Genomic DNA, 19746 nt, shown 5'->3' with positions numbered 1-19746 from the left:
CGACCCAACTTTTAAGAGATCAGAGGACAAAGACTGAATGGTGTACAATTGTATTTGTGTTTTCTTGATCAGCAACTCTAAACACTCCGCTAATTGCTGCTTCTCACTACAAAAAATTTCAATATCTACTGTGCAACATAACTTTATCGAACTACAATACCTCAAAAGCTCATTAAAAAAATACCAAAATAGCGTGGGATAATAGGTAAGATGACAAAATGACAAGATTGAAGTCAATGGAAAAGACTCTTGAGAATCATGTGCTGTATAAAACACGTTACTGATTCACCATGAACCCATTACGCGCTCTGGTCCTGGAAATCTCACCCCACAAAGCCTGCTCATAGTAAACTTCCATTAGCAACAAAATAAACAGAACTTCAGCCACAATTCCACTCTCAGTTCGGAAGATAATTATGGATGACAAAAGCCACCTAACCCAGCTTGTGGACATCCATCCAAATGATATACCGACATATATACTAGGAGCAGGAGTAAGCCATTTGGTCGCTCAAGGCTACTCCGCCAATTGATAACATTGCCTAGATTATACAAGTGACTACAACTCAGAAATACTAAATTGGCTCTAAAGTGATTTGGGACATCATGAAAGGTGCTGTATAAATGTAGGTCTTTGTCTTTTTTTCATTTTTTTTGCATGCAGTAGACAGAGTGACTGTAGCAATGGTGAAATTGGAGGCACAATGCTGATTCTCTGAGGATAATTAATCACAGAACAGTCAATTGATGTTAGGAAAGTGGCTACAAAGAAATCATATATTTACAAAGGATTTCAACTGTGTAGCTAATACAACCGTACCATTCTGACTTCTCTGTCACCAACATACCATAAATAGCATCTGCTCCTTTTATGTTAATGACACTATCCCCAGGATTTGTCAAGCAGACATCCACCAGCAGCTCAGGAAAACATAGAATGAATTACTGCTCCAAATTTTTCAGAGAAGAATGATATCTTAATTCAGTATGGCCTTAACTCAAGAATTGGATTGTTTCCTCTTCCCCGAGAAGCTGTCATACAAATTATATTGCACACTGTGAATTTACAGACTATCTGGGGTGAACCAAGGATAGAGTCGAGATTTATAAACTCTTTCTTTAAGCAATCTCCTAGTAACAAATCGGGATTTCATTCCCAAACTTTGCAAGAGAAATAAAACAAGCAATAGTGAGTCAACACTCTGTTTTACATCACTTCTGGTTTTTATTTTCTTACACTAATTTTAATGAAGTCCAAGATTCCCAAGCCTCTGGTACATCCCACAGCTTGTCATCAGGATTGTGTCTACTTTAGGACATAATAAAAATTTATACTGCTACTCAAAAGCTGGTTTAAATTCAAAAGAGAATTTTGAGAAATGTACAGTATTTAACGTTGTGGTACTAAACCTTAAAAGTGACCCTCCCAAACCTCTCATCTTAACCGCTTCACCCATCCCCTCACCCCACCTCTTACCCTAGACCCCACCTCTCAGCCTGCCACCTCTCACCCCACTCTACTGCACCTACCCCACCCACCATTCCCCCCAGCCCTGGACCCTGGTGTTTGGTGCTATCTGCACCCCGTCCACCAGGTTCTGCCTGTACTACCTCTACACTTGGGAACACCATAGCTGCAAGCTCCCCTCCAAGCCACTCACCATCCTGACTTGGAAATATATCGGCCGTTCCTTCACTGTCGCTGGGTCAAAATCCTGGAACTCTCTCCCTAACAGCGCGGTGGGTCTACCTACACCACATGGACTGCAGCAGTTCAAGAAAGCGGCTCACCACCACCTTCTCAAGGGGCAATTTAGGGATGGGCAACAAATGTTGGCCTGGCCAGTGACACCCGCATCCCGTGAATAAATAATAAAAAAAAAACTCAGACAGGATACTCAGTCATTTCAGTAAACAGCAGGGGTCTATGTGAACCGATCAGGACAGCTCCGCTCTCAAAACATAACACATCCTATTTCAAGTCACCCGGTTAACTATTTTTGCATTCTGGTATATTTTTGTATCCTCCCCCACAAAATGCTGATGTGCAAGACAATTCCCACAGTGGACGAGGGTATGCGTGAGGACAAAGCTGGCTCAAGTTTTAAGAGACAACAACTCCGAAGTTTTTGGAAAGCAACAACAACAAAATGAATTATTGTTTTTAAAAAAAAAGCTCTAATAACTAAATCAATATTCAAGCACAACCAGGAAAGGCAGGTTACAGGTTTGGGGGTGAACCCATTGTCGGAATGTTTCGATGCAGGATCGGAGAAATGCTCGCCTGTATCTCTCCTTTGCGCAGATGCTGCCATGCCTGTTCTGATTTTTCTTTAGAAAATAATTAAATGTTCCCGTAAGCACCAGAATTCACATAAGGTTTCCAAAAATGTTTTAGGTAAAAAAACAAACAATTTAAATTCATTGATACAAAGGATTTGACTGCTTGTGTGCATACATGGCCATTCCATATGTAGAAACATAGAAAGATTTACCGCACAGAAAGAGGCCATTCAGCCCATCATACCAGTGCTGGCTGAATAAGAGCTATCCAGCTTTAGGTCTTTAGCCCTGTAAGTTTCAACACCTCGAGTGCGTATCCAAGTACTTTTTTAAATGCGTTGAGGCTTTCTGCCTCTACCACCCTTTCAGGCAGTGAGTTCCATACTCCCACCAGCCTCTGGGTGAACAAATTACCCCTCAACTCTCCTCTAAACATTTCACAAATGACTTTAAATTTACGCCTCCTGGTTATCAACCTGTTGAGATAATGGAAATCGATCCTTCCTATTCACTCTGTCCAGGCCCCTTGTAATTTTATACACCCCCAATGAAATTCCCCCTTAATTGTTCCAAAGAAAAATCCCAGCCTATCTAATCTTTCCTTATGGTCAAAGTTCTTCATTCTTGGAAACATGCTCAAAATCTCCTCTGTACCCTTGTTCAAAGTCCAACGCTCAGACAGGACCATGAGTAAACTGAAGTCATTTGCAATACCAAAAAAAAAGTTTAATGTTTATAGGTTTCTGATGTTACAAACTTGGGGCGGGTGGGGGAAGTTTAAGACGGTAACTCAGGTAAACTTTTGGAGCAATTTGATTGGTTGCTTCTGGCATTTTTTTTTCAAGTTTAGGGTAGTTACTTGCTGGTCGGCAGTTTTCAAAATTGAGTGATCTGATTGCTCAGTTATTTTTGTTGCCACTTGCTTATTTTCCCTGTTGATACTTGCTGACTAACATTTTCAGTCAGTCAGGTATTTGGTGATGTAACAGCTAAGCCCATGGTGTGTCACTGTGAGTTGTGACAACTTTCAATGTGATAGTTTTGTATGTGACACATTTGAAACACTGGCACAACGGCTGTGCACTGAATCCCCTGCCAAACAAACTTAGACCAACTTAATGACTTGCTCATAACCTCAAGCAGCAAGAGGTGTGTTATCCGGTCCATCTGGTCCAATTGACAGAAGTCACCTGGGTCAAAGACTCAATGCTACAGTGACAATGACAGGACATAATCTGTCCCCTCTGGTGTGGGGGAAAAAGAAGTTGGAGATAGATTGACAGAAATTCAGAGGCCAGGCAAACTCTAAGCTGCAAACGAGCAAAGGGAGCCAAGATCATCAACTTATTCTTAAACAAGACTTGATTATTCCTGCAAGTGTAATACACCCTGGGCACAAGAAAAGAATAAATTTATCCAGAAATCATGCATCAGGACAATTACATTCTTCCAGGAGGAAAGAAACATGTAAAGATAAACGATGGTTGGAAGGAAGTAACTACAGTGCTGGCGTGTGAACTGCAGTGAGTGTGGCAGTGTGTTTTAAAGGATTATAAAGACCATTTTATTTCTTGAAATGAAGCAGGAGGAAGGGGTTGTAGAAGCTAAACACATCACACACACAATCCATTAGATATTTGCAACAACTGCACATTCGTTGTGCCAAACTTTTCAAATGTGTTGCATATAAAACTGTCTAATTGAAAGTTATCACAACTCACAGTGGCACACTGTGGGCTTAGCTGTTACATCACCAAATATCTGACTGGCTAAAAACGTTAGTCAGCAAGTATCAACAAGGAAAATGAGCAAGCGGCAACAAAAGAAACTGAGCAATCAGATCGCTCAATTTTGAACCAGCAAGTAACAATTCCTAACTCTTAAAAAAAATGCCAGAAGCAACCAATCAAATTGCTCCAAAGGTTTAATTGAGCTATCATCTTAAACTTCCCTCGCTAGTTTGTAATATAAGAAACCTATAAACATTATAAAGTTTTTTATGGTATTGCAATTCCCTGCTCAACTTTTTCACAAATCAATTCCTGTGCCAAGATCTCATGCCTCAACTGACATTTTAGGGTGAATCTTAAGGTTTAGCTTGATTGGTTCTTCCTGATTGGCTGCTGTCCAAGCCAACTGCAGAAATCCCATGTCCTCTTCACTTTGGACCGAGGATACAGATTAAGAGTCCGGCCCTTCAAACTCTCCCACACACTGGAGGGCAGAAGAGAGATACCATGCAACGCACAACACAGTTTTATAATTGGGAGCAAGAATAAGCCATTCACAAAGCATGTCATGAGTTACTATTTCTATTGCCCTTCCCCGATTCCCAATGATGAGAAAACCAAGAAATCTGTAAGGAGCATTGTTAAAATATATATAAAAGTATCAAGATGTAAGCCATGTTGTGGGTAATCACATGGAAGACTTGTTTGTACAAATTGTCTACATTAAAACATCCATTTCCTTATTTACTGTTCCAAAGACAGACTTCTCCCTCTCCCCTTGTCAACCCCTTCATCCTCTCTCAGAAGACGAGAGGGAAAAACCAAAAGCAAATCCAACAGGTTGAGCGTTCCTACGCCGACAATTTTCCGAATTTTCCATCGAAGGAACTCTTTGCAACATGAAGCAGGAACGTTTCCCCAGCAAATTTAGGTTTCATTCCAGTCTTTTTGGCCAACCTCCATTCATTCCTAAAGCCCTCCCACCCACTTCCTCTGCCGTTAATTCCATTCATGGGAACCCAGCTTGCTCCACATTCTTCCCGGCACAATGCCCACAGGGTGATGGGACAAAGGAACAGGATGTCCATGGTTCATGATCTCATGGAGCTGTAGCGAGCAATGTTGTAGGGGGCAGGTCTTCCAGATTTCGTGAGGCCTAATCTTCCAACACGATCAGAAAACTCAGCTGCTACTGTGGAACTTAGCATAGAAAAAAAGGCTTTGGCAATCATTAACTTTGGCAAAGACGTTATGTACTTAAAACCTTGAGAAACTTTTAGATACAGCCCATGTTATGGGGGGGCATTTAATGCCATGTTATTTTAAATAAAAACTGTGCCCTAAATCTGGCACAGGCTCATTTGCCTATGTTGGAGGTAAGAACGTTTCAACCTGATGATTCAAGTGAACTGACAAGTATGTACGTTAGAAACATTTAGAAATTTGAAAATGACGCTGCCTTGATTCTTTTACCACTGGAGGTCTGCACAGGGAACCCAATTTCCGTCCCCACCTCCCTGTTCCCCACCCCCACCGCCCGATTACTTGGAAAAATGAAACAGGAAAAGGGAGAGCACAGTGGACAAGTGGGTACCGATGGGTGGACAGGTGCTTGTGGTAAATCCGCGCCTCTGTGAATCAGACCTGAAAAGCAGGGATCTTGTTGGAAGGTCAGACTGTAGCCTGACAGTGGGGAGGTGAGCTAGCTGCACTGAGCAAGTGCAGTGCTGTTAAGTATGGACCGCAAGTCCCTCTGCAACTTTTGCGAGGATTGCCAGAGAGCAGGCTTTCCTCAGCAATGCTGTTGTGCAAAGCATAGAATGTTTTTTTTTAAATTCATTCATGGGATGTGGGTTCCGCTGGCTGGGCCAGTATTTATTGCCCATCCCTAGTTGCCGTTGAGAAGGTGGTGGTGAGCTGCCTTCTTGAACCGCTGCAGTCCATGTGGTGTAGGTACACCCACAGCGCTGTTAGGGAGGGAGTTCCAGGATTTTGACCCAGCGACAGTGAAGGAACGTTGAAATATTTCCAAATCAGGATGGTGCGTCACCTAGAGGGGAACTTCCAGGCGGTGGTGTTCCAATGTGTCTGCTGCCCTTGTCCTTCTAGTTGGTAGTGGTCGTAGGTTTGGAAGGAGCTGTCAAAGGAGCCTTGGTGAATTCCTGCAGTGCATCTTGTAGATGGAATCTGGGCAGAGAGGAGTGCATGTCTGGAACACATGCACTGCAGGAACACATCAATGCTCCTTAGACAACACCTTCCAAACCCGTGACCACTATCAAATAGAATCACAAGGGCAGCAGATACATGGGAACACCACCACCTGCAAGCTCCCCTCCAAGCCACATACCATCCTGACTTGGAAATATGTCGGCCGTTCCTTCACTGTCGCTGGGTCAAAATCCTGGAACTCCCTCCCTAACAGCTCTGTGGATGTACCTACACCACATGGACTGCAGCAGTTCAAGAAGGCAGCTCAACACCACCTTCTCAAGGGCACTTAGGGATGGGCAATAAACGTTAGCCTAGCCAGGGACACCTGCATCCCATGAATGAATAATAAAAAAAAACTCAGGCAAGGCTTTCATGCCTAAATATTCAATTGGAAAGTCTGCTCCAATATATTTTTGAAAACTCTACATATGAAAAAGAGTATATGAAAGTTTGCACAGGTGTTTTCTAAAAGAATAATTTTTAAATTTTCTAGAACTATCACTAGCTTAAAATAGAGGAATATATTTCACAAAATAGGCAAGATGCAGGTTTTGGGTTCATCAAAATGTCACCCCTTCTTTCACAGTTTCCTTCAATTTTTAAGAAAATTTGTTCACAAAAGATGCAACGCCCAGACATACTCCTTTTGCCTGCAGAGGACAGGTCCCTGCGTATGAATATATGGAGCTCCTAGCAAGCGTATGAGCTACCTTGGTAGTCCGACTGATTATCTCAAATTGGTTGTTAGAGTACCTCCTAGCACACTCAGGATTGTTCAGCGAGTGCTGTCCAATCTTGGAATCACTTCTAACTTTACACGTTATGTTCTGAGTTTTGCAAGCACGAGGGATTGGTCAAACCAACAGCACATCTTGCACATTGCTTGCATTTTGTTTGATGCTCCCACCCTGGTTTAAATTCTAAAGCAGTCCGGGTTTGGAAACAGGGCTGCTTAGCCCCCTCATTTCAATTCCAGTCTCAGGGAGTGACCAGGAGTTGTCAGGAATAGGAGGTCAATCTCCACAACACCGGCTGCCAGGAATCCCAAGGAAAACAGTCGTTGTGCCATTAAAACACATTCACTTGTCTTTTTTTTCCCATTTTCTTTGAACATTTCTGCCGATTAGTTGTAAAAATATCTGAGACTGAGCATCAAGAATCATCCGACGAGGGAACAACGGACAGGAGTTTTCCAGTTCTTCAGAGGTGGGTTTAGAAGTGGGGGGGTTGGTGCCAGCAGTAAAGTTGGGAAACAGTTCCATCGGACAGACCCCGCCTCTTGAGTGTTCTTGCCAGAGGCGGGGCGAACGAGATGAAGACCACCCCTCAGCAGGACCAATCAGATGCATTAATGGGGGAAAGATAATGGCGCCACTGGGATATTCCCAATGGCAAAATGCCAGAACCCAGTAGGTAACTGGAGACAATCGATGCCTCCTCTCAGTCCGTGGAGGGGACCCTGATGGCCTGACAGCTGTACTCATGCACGGTTGTTAATTTTTCACTATGCTACAGAGACCGCCTCCAAGATGAGACACCTTCATAGCCCTCCCCTGCCTCCTCTGCAGCACCCAGCTCTCACTGCGAGGCTGCCGGCCCGGACATCCCTTTAAGCCCTCCGATTCGGTCCCCCTGCTTCCCTGGTCCACTGGTCATCATGACCTGGGTGGAGCTCCAGGAGGCCGCTTCCTAATTGGCTGCCTCCGGGGATATCGCGCCCTGTCCCACCACGGACACTGCCGGGTTTCTGACCCAGAATCGAGTGCTGGAACTCGGTGTCGGAATAGTGACACAACCAGGGAAGTTTAGCTCGAAGAGCCTATCCCATTCCGCGTGGGAAGGTAGTGCACCCCGAAAAAGGACATGTCGGGTGACATGTGGGGGGGGGCCGTTGGGGGGAAGGAGGTCAGGTGATGACACCTCCAGAAATAAATCCAAAAGGAGTTGGCAACCCAAATTACATCCACATTGATAAGCGGCAATATTTCATTGAAAAATAAGTTGTTTTGCACTGGCGCTCTCCACCTCATTTTGAGGTCAAATTGCAAGGTTTTGTTTAATGAAAAACTTCCAAAATGCTTTGATTTTTTTTTTTCGAAAACACCACCCCGACAGTTAGCTATCTCATTCTGATCTTTGAAAAACAACATGCAATGATAAGCTAGCTGTTTGAAAAATGGGACATGCATGGCTGAAATGCTCCCCCTACCTCCTTTCTCCACCACGCACCCCCCCCCAACCAACCCACACCACCCCCCCCTCCCCCTCCCCCTTCACTCATGCAAGATTAAACTTCCCCTTGCTGTTTGCAACCACAAAAGACAGAAATTTTACTACCGAGAAATCATGATTCTAAGAAGAAGCAGCTTGCTTCAGGAGGATTGGACCCAAAACCTCTCTACACTTCCTGTGCTTTTATCTGAATTTTGCAAACGAGCTTACAACACAAATGTGGATTTGCGGCTGAGATCATGTGATTCACAATCTATATATATTAATCATTTAACGCAGTAAATAACTCACAAGTGGGAAAGCGAAGCACCAACCTTCATTCCTTCATCCGCGTTTACTTTGCTTCCCGAAATTAAACTGATTGTGAATGGCTTTTCCAAGTTCCAGAGGCTGGTGCCGGCTTGCTGGAATAAGAGGAGAAAACAGGATGTCAACGTTCACACACACTTGCCAAGGGGCCGCTCATCAGGTTTTGGGGCGCAGGGTTGGCAAGATGGACAGCTAACCCCATGGGGGTGTAGAGAACCACTCACTCATTCCATGCCTTTTCGGAACACTTTCCCGTGTACGTTCTCTCTGGGACCCATCGAAAGTAAGAGGGGCGGCGAGGCCAAAAAATCCCGGCCTGCGCGTTGTCTCTATCGACTGAGTAGAAACCACGCTCCTTGTTAACATTAATTGTATTTGGGTGAGGCCTTCAGTTAGGCCTCATCTGTGCTCCTGTATACAGGGACTGGGGTTGTTTAGATGAAGGTGCAGAATGGGCAAGGTGTGCCTTTGTATATCAAAGAGCCTAAGTAAACAAAGGCTCTGCTCCATTGCTCTAGCCTTTACCAAAAAAAACCCAAACACTGCGGATTCTGGAAATTAGAAAGAGAAGCAGAAAAAGCTGGAAATGTTCAGCAGGCCTGGCAGGATCTGTGGAGAGAGAAACAGAGCTAACGTTTCAAGTCGACGACCTTGCATCAGTTCTGGAACACTTGCCCCAGGAGAGCTGGAAAGTGGGATGAAGAGGTCCAGGGTCAGTAAGGTCACGGGTATTCTGGTTGGATCAGCTCCCCAACGTCATTCCGCCATTGGAGCATTTTACCAACCACGTGACCAGGCGCAAAAGGGGGCAGCTAATTTACAGGATTAAAGGCCCTTAGCGGGGCCGTCTTATAGAGCCTTCAACGTCCTGCACCCGTGTGCGGAGATCGCCAGCTAAATGGAGATGGTCTTCCCTGCTGCAGCCTGGAGGGGGAGGGGCAGTGAGGTGGGCAGCTGGGGGGGGGGGGGGGGTGGTGGTTGGCGGGGGCAGCAGATTGGGGGGGTTGGGGTGGGGTGCAAAACTTCACGGGCCAAAGAAGGGGCTGTGGACAGGGAAGGCTGCACCCATGGCCTCAACAACCACCCCCTTTCCCCCACCCCCCAGGGGCTTGCCCTCTGAAGCAAGACCCCATAAAATTTTTTCTTTGAAAAGTTACCTCTTGGCGGTTCCAGGTCACCAACATACCTCAGCAGTGACCACAAAACGTGGGAACCATATAAATTGTTGAAGAACGGACAATTCAAAACACCGTATCCATGGAATTCATTGGCACAGTAAGGCTGTGGAGGCCAGGTCATTGAGTGTATTTAAGACCGAGATAGATAGGTTCTTGATTGGTAAGGGGACCAAAGGTTACGGGGAGAAGTCGGGAGAATGGGGTTGAGAAACTTATCAGCCATGATTGAATGGCGGAGCAGACTCGATGGGCCGAATGGCCTAGTTTCTGCTCCTATGTCTTATGGTCATATGGTATCAAGGAGGGGGCAAAGCTACTATCGAAAATAAATTTACAACCTTTCTCCCCCCCCACTCCGCCCCACCTATTGTATCACGTCTGTATTTAACATTTTAAACCAAATTATTGAAAGCACAAGATGTAAAATTGCCTTTCGTTTGCTCAAATCAAATCAATCTTTTTCTACCAACACTTAACGCTCTGAAACGAATGCTAGTCGCTTGAGGAACAAAACCTTTTCTGTTGTCACTGAATGAATCGGTCGGTATTTAGACAAACTCCGTTAATGTGAATTGGTAACTGGATCACTCTTGCAGTTAGCAAACACATTATAATACATTAAAAAACACGAACAATGTGACACTTGTAATAAACTGGAAAACGGAACATTTTTTACTGCATCAGATGCTTGTTAGTCAGGGTCTGAAATTCCATTTTTGATAAATAAGCAAATCGCTCTCAATTTTAAAATGTTCCAAATTTGGTGCCTTACCCCCACCCCCCTCTCCCCCCCTGCACCACTGTGCCAAATTCCAAAAAAACGTTTTAAAATCATAGCCCCCCCAACCCCATCTCTTGCTTCCTCTCTCTCGAGGTGAAACTCAGCAGCGATGAACAGGACAGATTGTCCGGCCGTCAGATTATCCTGACCGAGCAGCCACTTTGCCCAGCTGCTGAGTTTAATTCCATCCCTGCGTATTTTAAAGAATCTGTCATTCCTTTTATGGATTTGTGAAATCGGTGGAAAATATTGACTCCTTTCCCCTTTTTGGAAAGGATCCAAGCCTTTCAATAATAGTAATAGCCACGGTTAGAAATGTGGGTTGACAGATTTGGGACAAGTGACCCTTCCATCTTCTCAGCTAGAAAAGGTGCCTGAAAATGCAAAGCTGAGAGAAAGAAAGTAAAGCACATTGACACGAGGGCGTTCCCCACAGGGCCAGGTTTTTGCAGAGTTGGGCCTAACTCTCCCCAGGCCTTTAAAAATGGTGAGATTCAGGCAGAAGCCATTTTAGCCACCACATGGAAGAGGACCTGGAACGTGGTGCGAGATTGAGGAGGGGCGGGGGGGGGGGGGAGCTTGAGGATTGAGGGAGGGTGTGAGGATTCAGGGAGGGCGTGAGGATTCAGGGAGGGTGCGAGGATTCAGGGAGGGTGCGAGGATTGAGGGTGGGTGCGAGGATTGAGGGAGGGTGTGAGGATTGAGGGAGGGTGTGAGGATGGAGGGAGGGTGTGAGGATGGAGGGAGGGTGTGAGGATTGAGGGAGGGTGTGAGGATGGAGGGAGGGTGTGAGGATTCAGGGAGGGTGTGAGGATTCAGGGAGGGTGTGAGGATTCAGGGAGGGTGTGAGGATTGAGGGTGGGTGTGAGGATTGAGGGAGGGTGTGAGGATTGAGGGAGGGTGTGAGGATGGAGGGAGGGCTTGAGGATGGAGGGAGGGCTTGAGGATGGAGGGAGGGTGTGAGGATTCAGGGAGGGTGTGAGGATTGAGGGAGGGTGTGAGGATTGAGGGAGGGTGTGAGGATTGAGGGAGGGCGTGAGGATGGAGGGAGGGTGTGAGGATTGAGGGAGGGTGTGAGGATTCAGGGAGGGTGTGAGGATTGAGGGCTGGAGGGTCCTAGAGTTTCTAAAACAACTGGAGCAAAGTCCCAGGGAACTGAAACAAAAATACTTGGAAAAACTGAGCAGGTCTGACAGCATCTGTGGAGAGGGATACACTTAACGTTTCGAGTCTGAAAGACCCTTCATCAGAACTAAGACATATAGAAATGAGATGAAATATAAACTGGTAGAAGTGGGTGGGACAGGAGAGCTCAATAGGGGGCAAGTGATAGGTGGAGGCCAAGAAGAGATTGCCAAAGATGTCATAGACAAAAGGACAAAGGGGTGTTGATGGTGGTCCCCAGCCAGCCCGTCTAGACACTCGCCTGCATCCCAATTGGCCACCCGCACTCTGCTTCCAGAGCAGACGGACCCAACGTTATCCCCACCCCTGCCTCCCTGGGACGAAAATTGGGTGGGGCGGGACCCTTAAAACCAAGGCAGGTCTGCGGGGAGTCGAGAAATTTCCCAGCTTCAGCTACCTGCCTCAGTAGCGAAAACCTGGCCCAGATTCTTTGCCCCCCAACATAACGAGAGGGGCTCAACTCCCCCTTAATCTTGTTGCTCAACACCCACTTTTGCCGTCTTGATAAAATTTCATCTATCCGCAACGCCGATTGCGGGGCCTGCGTGATTTAACCTCCTTCCCCCTTATTTCCTCTGGGAGGGTCCGCTGAAGCGAGGAGGCTTGACACGGAGACTGTGGCCAGAGCTTGAGCGCAGGGGTGGGGGGGGGGTCATTTAACGCAGAGAGGCTTTTGCGCTGCAGTTAACAGGCTGACCAGGACACGCTGCCCCCCACTCGCCACCTGCCAGAGACAATATTGGAAGGACTTACAGGTTGATAATCAGCCTGTCCTGTCCCCTGCCGAGACCATTAAGTCCTGGAGGGGGATTCCAACCCGGAGTTTTCGGCCTACAGGCAGGGACGTGATCCACTGCACCGCAAAGGCCTCTTGCTCCTTATTACTAGGTCCTTGTTGGTTGAGTTCCTGCCAATTGGCTCCTTTCTACTTTCTGAAATTGAAGCAGTCGAAGAGGAGGAAAATAAAAAGAATAAAATCCGTCCCGGTTGACAGGCTCTCGGCCCCCAAGCCGCTGGAATCCACCCCCCTGGCACTCCCAGAGCGAAGAGGCACAGCGGCCCGGCCTGGGAGAAACCTGACCTGAGTGAAGCCGTCCCCGTCCGCTCAGTCAGCAAATGAAATTCCTCCCTCTCAGACGCGAGGCGAGGGGAAAGTGTCACATGCTCAGCGCCAACTTCTCAAGGCCAACTGAGGATGGGCAATAAATGCTGGCCCTGCCAGCGACACTCACACACCACGGACGAGTCGAAAAAAAGAATATTGCTGTTTCCAATCTATCTGGAAGGTCAGTGAGTAAACAGCATGTGATATCTTTACTCGGAGTTTTGTGTAACTAAGAGCAGCTCCAACAGCAGAGCTTTGTTCTCTCCCCAGCTGATTTTAGGGCCTGTGTATAATAGTAATACTGTAATGCTGAATTATAAAGAAGCAAAGAAAGCACAAAGGAAGTGGCATTAAAGCAAATGCCTCTGAAAGGGCAAAAAAAATTAAATCTGAATTGCTCTCATCCTTACTTCCTGAAGCTTGCTTGTACCTGTAGTGCTCTCACACACACCAGCACCTATAGCGCTCTCACACACACCAGCACCTATAGCGCTCTCACGCACACCAGCACCTTAGCGCGCTCACACACACCAGCACCTATAGCGTTCTGACACACACCAGCACCTATAGTGCTCTCTCTCACACACACCAGCACCTATAACGCTCTCACACACAGCAGCACCTATAGTGCTCTCTCTCACACACACCAGCACATATAGCGATCTCTCTCACACACACCAGCACCTATAGTGCTCTCACACACACCAGCACCTATAGCGCTCTCACACACACCAGCACCTATAGCGATCTCTCTCACACACACCAGCACCTATAGCGCTCTCTCTCATACACACCAGCACCTATAGCGCTCTCTCTCACACACACCAGCACCTATAGCGCTCTCTCTCACACACACCAGCACCTATAGCGCTCTCTCTCACTCACACCAGCACCTATAGCGCTCTCTCTCACACACGCCAGCACCTATAGTGCTCTCTCTCACACACACCAGCACCTAAAGCGTTCTAACACACACCAGCACCTATAGCGCTCTCACACACACCAGCACCTATAGTGCTCTCACACACACCAGCACCTATAGTCCTCTCACACACACCATCACCTATAGTGCTCTCTCTCACACACACCAGCACCTATAGTGCTCACACACACACCAGCACCTATAGCGCTCTCTCTCACACACACCAGCACCTATAGCGCTCTCTCTCACACACACCAGCACCTATAGCGCTCTCTCTCACACACACCAGCACCTATAGTGCTCACACACACCAGCACCTCTAGTGCTCACACACACACCAGCACCTATAGCGCTCTCACACACACCAGCACCTATAGCGCTCTCTCTCACACACACAAGCACCTATAGCGCTCTCACACACACCAGCACCTATACTGCTCTCCCTCACATACACCAGCACCTATAGCGCTCTCTCTCGCACACACCAGCACCTATAGTGCTCAGACACATACCAGCACCTATAGTGCTCTCACACACCAGCACCTATAGTGCTCTCTCTCACACCCACCAGCACCTATAGTGCTCTCACACACACCAGCACCTATAGTGCTCTCACACACACCAGCACGTATAGCGCTCTCTCTCACACACACCAGCACCTATAGTGCTCTCACACACACCAGCACCTACAGGTCTCTCTCTCACACACACGAGCACCTATAGCGCTCTCACACACACCAGCACCTATAGCGGTCTCTCTCACACACACCAGCACCTACAGGTCTCTCTCTCACACACACGAGCACCTATAGTGCTCTCACACACACCAGCACCTATAGCGCTCTCACACACACCAGCACCTATAGTGCTCTCTCTCACACACAACAGCACATATAGCGCTCTCTCTCACACACAACAGCACCTATAGCGCTCACACACACAACAGCACCTATAGTGCTCACACACACACCAGCACCTATAGCGCTCTCTCTCACATACACCAGCACCTATAGCGCTCTCACACACACCAGCACCTATAGCGCTCACACACACACCAGCACCTATAGCGCTCTCTCTCACACACATCAGCACCTATAGTGCTCACACACACACACCAGCACCAATAGTGCTCTCACACACACCAGCACCTATAGTGCTCACACACACACCAGCACCTATAGCGCTCTCTCTCACACACACCAGCACCTACAGCGCTCTCTCACACACACCAGCACCTATAGCGCTCTCTCTCACACACACCAGCACCTATAGCCCTCTCTCTCATACACACATCAGCACCTATAGAGTGCTCTCTCTCACACACACCAGCACCTATAGCGCTCTCTCACACACACCAGCACCTATAGTGCTCTCTCTCACACACACCAGCACCTATAGCGCTCTCGCACACAACAGCACCTATAGTGCTCTCTCTCACACACACCAGCACCTATAGTGCTCTCTCTCACACACACCAGCACCTATAGTGCTCTCTCTCACACACCCCAGCACCTATAGTGCTCTCACACACACCAGCACCTATAGTGCTCTCTCTCACACACACCAGCACCATAGCGCTCTCTCTCACACACACCAGCACCTATAGTGCTCTCACACACACCAGCACCTATAGCGCTCTCACACACACCAGCACCTATAGCGCTCTCTCTCACACACACCAGCACCTATAGCACTCTCTCTCACACACACCAGCACCTATAGCGCTCTCTCACACACACTAGCACCTATAGCGCTCTCTCTCACACACACCAGCACCTAAAGCGTTCTAACACACACCAGCACCTATAGCGCTCTCACACACACCACCACCTATAGCGCTCTCACACACACCACCACCTATAGCGCTCTCACACACACCACCACCTATAGCGCTCTCACACACACCACCACCTATAGCGCTCTCACACACACCAGCACCTATAGCGCTCGCTCTCATACACACCAGCACCTATAGCGCTCGCTCTCATACACACCAGCACCTATAGCGCTCTCTCTCACACACTCCAGCACCTATAGTGCTCTCACACACACCAGCACCTATAGCGCTCACACACACCAGCACCTATAGCGCTCTCTCTCACACACACCAGCACCTAAAGCGCTCTCACACGCACCAGCACCTATAGCGCTCTCTCTCACACACACCAGCACATATAGCGCTCTCTCTCACACACACCAGCACCTATAGAGCTCTCACACACACCAGCACCTATAGCGCTCTCTCTCACACACACCAGCACCTATAGAGCTCTCACACACACCAGCACCTATAGCGCACTCACACACACCAGCACCTATAGTCCTCTCACACACACCAGCACCTATAGCGCTCCCACTCACACCAGCACCTATAGCGCTCGCTCTCATACACACCAGCACCTATAGAGCTCACTCTCATACACACCAGCACCTATAGCGCTCTCTCTCATACACTCCAGCACCTATAGTGCTCTCACACACACCAGCACCTATAGCGCTCACACACACCAGCACCTATAGCGCTCTCTCTCACACACACCAGCACCTATAGGGCTCTCACACACACCAGCACCTATAGCGCTCTCACACACACCAGCACCTATAGCGCTCTCTCTCACACACACCAGCACCTATAGCGCTCTCACACACACCAGCACCTATAGCGCTCTCACACACGCCAGCACCTATAGCGCTCTCACACACACCAGCACCTATAGCGCTCGCACACACACCAGCACCTATAGCGCTCTCTCTCTCACACACCAGCACCTATAGCGCTCTCACACACACCAGCACCTATAGCGCTCTCACACACACCTGCACCTATAGCGCTTTCACACACACCAGCACCTATAGCTCTCTCTCACACACACCAGCACCTATAGCGCTCTCACACACACCAGCACCTATAGCGCTCTCACAGACACTAGCACCTATAGCGCTCTCACACACCAGCACCTATAGTGCTCTCTCTCACACACACCAGCACCTATACTGCTCTCACACACACCAGCACCTATAGTGCTCTCTCTCACACAAACCAGCACCTATAGTGCTCTCACACACACCAGCACCTATAGCGCTCTCTCTCACACAAACCAGCACCTATTGTGCTCTCACACACACCAGCACCTATAGTGCTCTCTCTCACACACACCAGCACCTATAGCGCTCTCTCTCACACACACCAGCACCTATAGTGCTCTCTCTCACACACCAGCACCTATAGCGCTCTCTCCCACACAAACCAGCACCTATAGTGCTCTCACACACACCAGCACCTATAGCGCTCTCTCACACACAAACCAGCACCTATAGTGCTCTCACACACACCAGCACCTATCGTGCTCTCTCTCACACACACCAGCACCTATAGTGCTCTCTCTCACACACCAGCACCTATAGTGCTCTCACACACACCAGCACCTATAGTGCTCTCTCTCACACACACCAGCACCTATAGTGCTCTCACACACACCAGCACCTATAGCGCTCACTCTCACACACACCAGCACCTATAGCGCTCTCTCTCACACACAACAGCACCTACAGCGCTCACTCTCACACACACCAGCACCTATAGTGCTCTCACACACACCAGCACCTATAGTGCTCTCTCTCACACACACCAGCACCTATAGTGCTCTCACACACACCAGCACCTATAGTGCTCTCACACACACCAGCACCTATAGTGCTCTCCCTCACACACACCAGCACCTATAGCGCTCTCTCTCACACACAACAGCACCTATAGCGCTCTCACACACACACACACCAGCACCTATAGCGCTCTCACACACACCAGCACCTATAACGCTCTCACACACACCAGCACTTATAGCGCTCTCTCTCACACACACCAGCACCTATAGTGCTCTCTCTCACAAACACCAGCACCTATAGCGCTCTCACACACACCAGCACCTATAGCGCTCTCTCACACATGCCAGCACCTGTGGCACTCACACACACGCCAGCATCTATAGCACATTCACACACACACACGCACGCACGCCAGCACCTGTAGCGCACACACACACACACACACACACACACACACACACACACGGACATGCACACACCAGCACGCCTGGCACTCGCGCACACCAACACGTGTAGCACTCAGACACTCCAGCACCTGTGGCACTCACACATACACACACACACAAACACCTGTAGCGCACACACACTAGAATCTGTAGCACTCACACACACATACCGATAGAACACACACACACTGACGTGCATACCAGCAGCTGTAACACTCACACACACACAGTAGCACCTGCAGCACTCACACACACACAAGCACCTGTAGCGCGCACACGCACAAGCAATTGTAGAGTGCACACACACACCAGCATCTGTAGCATATACACACACCAGCACGTGTAGCACTCACACACACACACACACACCAGCATTCACAAGAGATACAGATTTTCTGTGTCAATCAACCAAGTTTACTGGGACAGCACAATTTCTGCTGAAAGTAAATTTTGTTTTTTTCCTCCATAAAAAGTTAATTTTCTTCAAATCAATGAGAGGTTGTTGCTGGAAAAGCCCAAGCATTCAATTTAAAAAGTGGCAGGCAGTAATTCTGGGATGGATTTCAAAACTTTATCCTGCTGAGTGGAGTATTACCTTGTTTGCAGCTCTAGATAGGATCCATTTGCAAGGTCAAGGAGGGCGAGAAAGGAGGGAAAATGTTTTCAGCAAAGATTCAGCATTAAACCACTGACAAAAAGGTTCCAAATGCTTCACCATTTTTGTCAATGTTATAACACATTCATCTACTGCTTGGTGTAGTTCCTTGCAGCTGAAAACCTTTACTTCACTCCCATTCCTATCTGCTGAAGGGGCTGACTAATTATTGGGGGAAGCGACATTACAGGAACCATTCTTTCTCCGTGCTCGCTCATTCAGCCAATGTTCACTTACGACTCCGAATGTTAATGGGATTCAGTTTCTGGAAATATTACAGCCAAGTCTATTTACGTCCTTCAATGCGATTAGCAAGGGCGCCAACCAATAGCACGGGGGTGGAAGGGTAGTGAAGGGTAGCCCCTTCACAGGAACAAGAAAGATAACTTCAGTGACTCTCTCCCCGAGTCCAAGCTGATATAAGTTAACCCAGCATAGACGAGGGATTGAATGTACAAGATACATTTTACTTTAAAGATAAAGTGTTGACAGCTTTTGGTAAAGAAGGGTTAGACAGAAGCCAGGCCGAATAGGAAGATACGGTAACAGGTTTAAGGGGGGTAGCTTCATTGATGGTAATTATAGAATATGCTAAGTCAATTGTCACTAGAACCAATGTTCTTTTTACCTCTTTCAAGACAGAACTACCTAAAGAAAAAAACAAATAACGTTACCTGCCTATGTAAATTTTATAATCAGCAGAGCCTGGTCATGTTTAAATTTACTACATTCAGGTACTCTTTTGTGTAAGATTTGTTTCTATCACTGTATTTCTGATTAGCATCTCGAATACTATTAACCACACACAGCACTTACCACAGTCTATTTTTAACTATGAATGTTAGAATACTACAGGACTTCTGTGTCATGTATTGGTGCAGCATTGTTTCAAACTGTGAAGGCCCTAAAGTATAGAGCTGTACCTTGAACTCCAAGTTACTGTGGTCACTACAACGAGATATTTCCTGCAATTTTGGCTTGCTTACCACAGTGCAACCTTTTTCGTGTTTTATAAGGTCATTCAAAACTGTGCAATCTAATCTTTCATTCTCCTTTTGCAACCTGATTTGAGATTACCAATCTAAGCAACACATCTGTAG

General features: G+C 47.4%; 1 protein-coding gene across 7 annotated transcripts in view; it reads right to left on the bottom strand.

Annotated features, from left to right (window-relative positions):
• Positions 1 to 19746, bottom strand: part of pik3cd (phosphatidylinositol-4,5-bisphosphate 3-kinase, catalytic subunit delta) — a 199609-nt gene that overhangs the window by 55144 nt on the left and 124719 nt on the right. For all 7 annotated transcript variants that reach the window (XM_041206088.1, XM_041206084.1, XM_041206083.1 and 4 more), the window contains one exon: positions 8774 to 8863. In XM_041206088.1, the coding sequence (XP_041062022.1) occupies positions 8774 to 8863 (90 nt within the window). The remainder of the gene's footprint in view (positions 1 to 8773; positions 8864 to 19746) is intronic.

The sequence above is a fragment of the Carcharodon carcharias genome, chromosome 15 (genome assembly GCF_017639515.1).
Source record: "Carcharodon carcharias isolate sCarCar2 chromosome 15, sCarCar2.pri, whole genome shotgun sequence".
Taxonomy (NCBI): Eukaryota; Metazoa; Chordata; class Chondrichthyes; order Lamniformes; family Lamnidae; genus Carcharodon; species Carcharodon carcharias.
The sequence above is the reverse complement of the archived record's forward strand: the minus strand, read 5'-3'. Positions and strand labels throughout refer to the sequence as shown.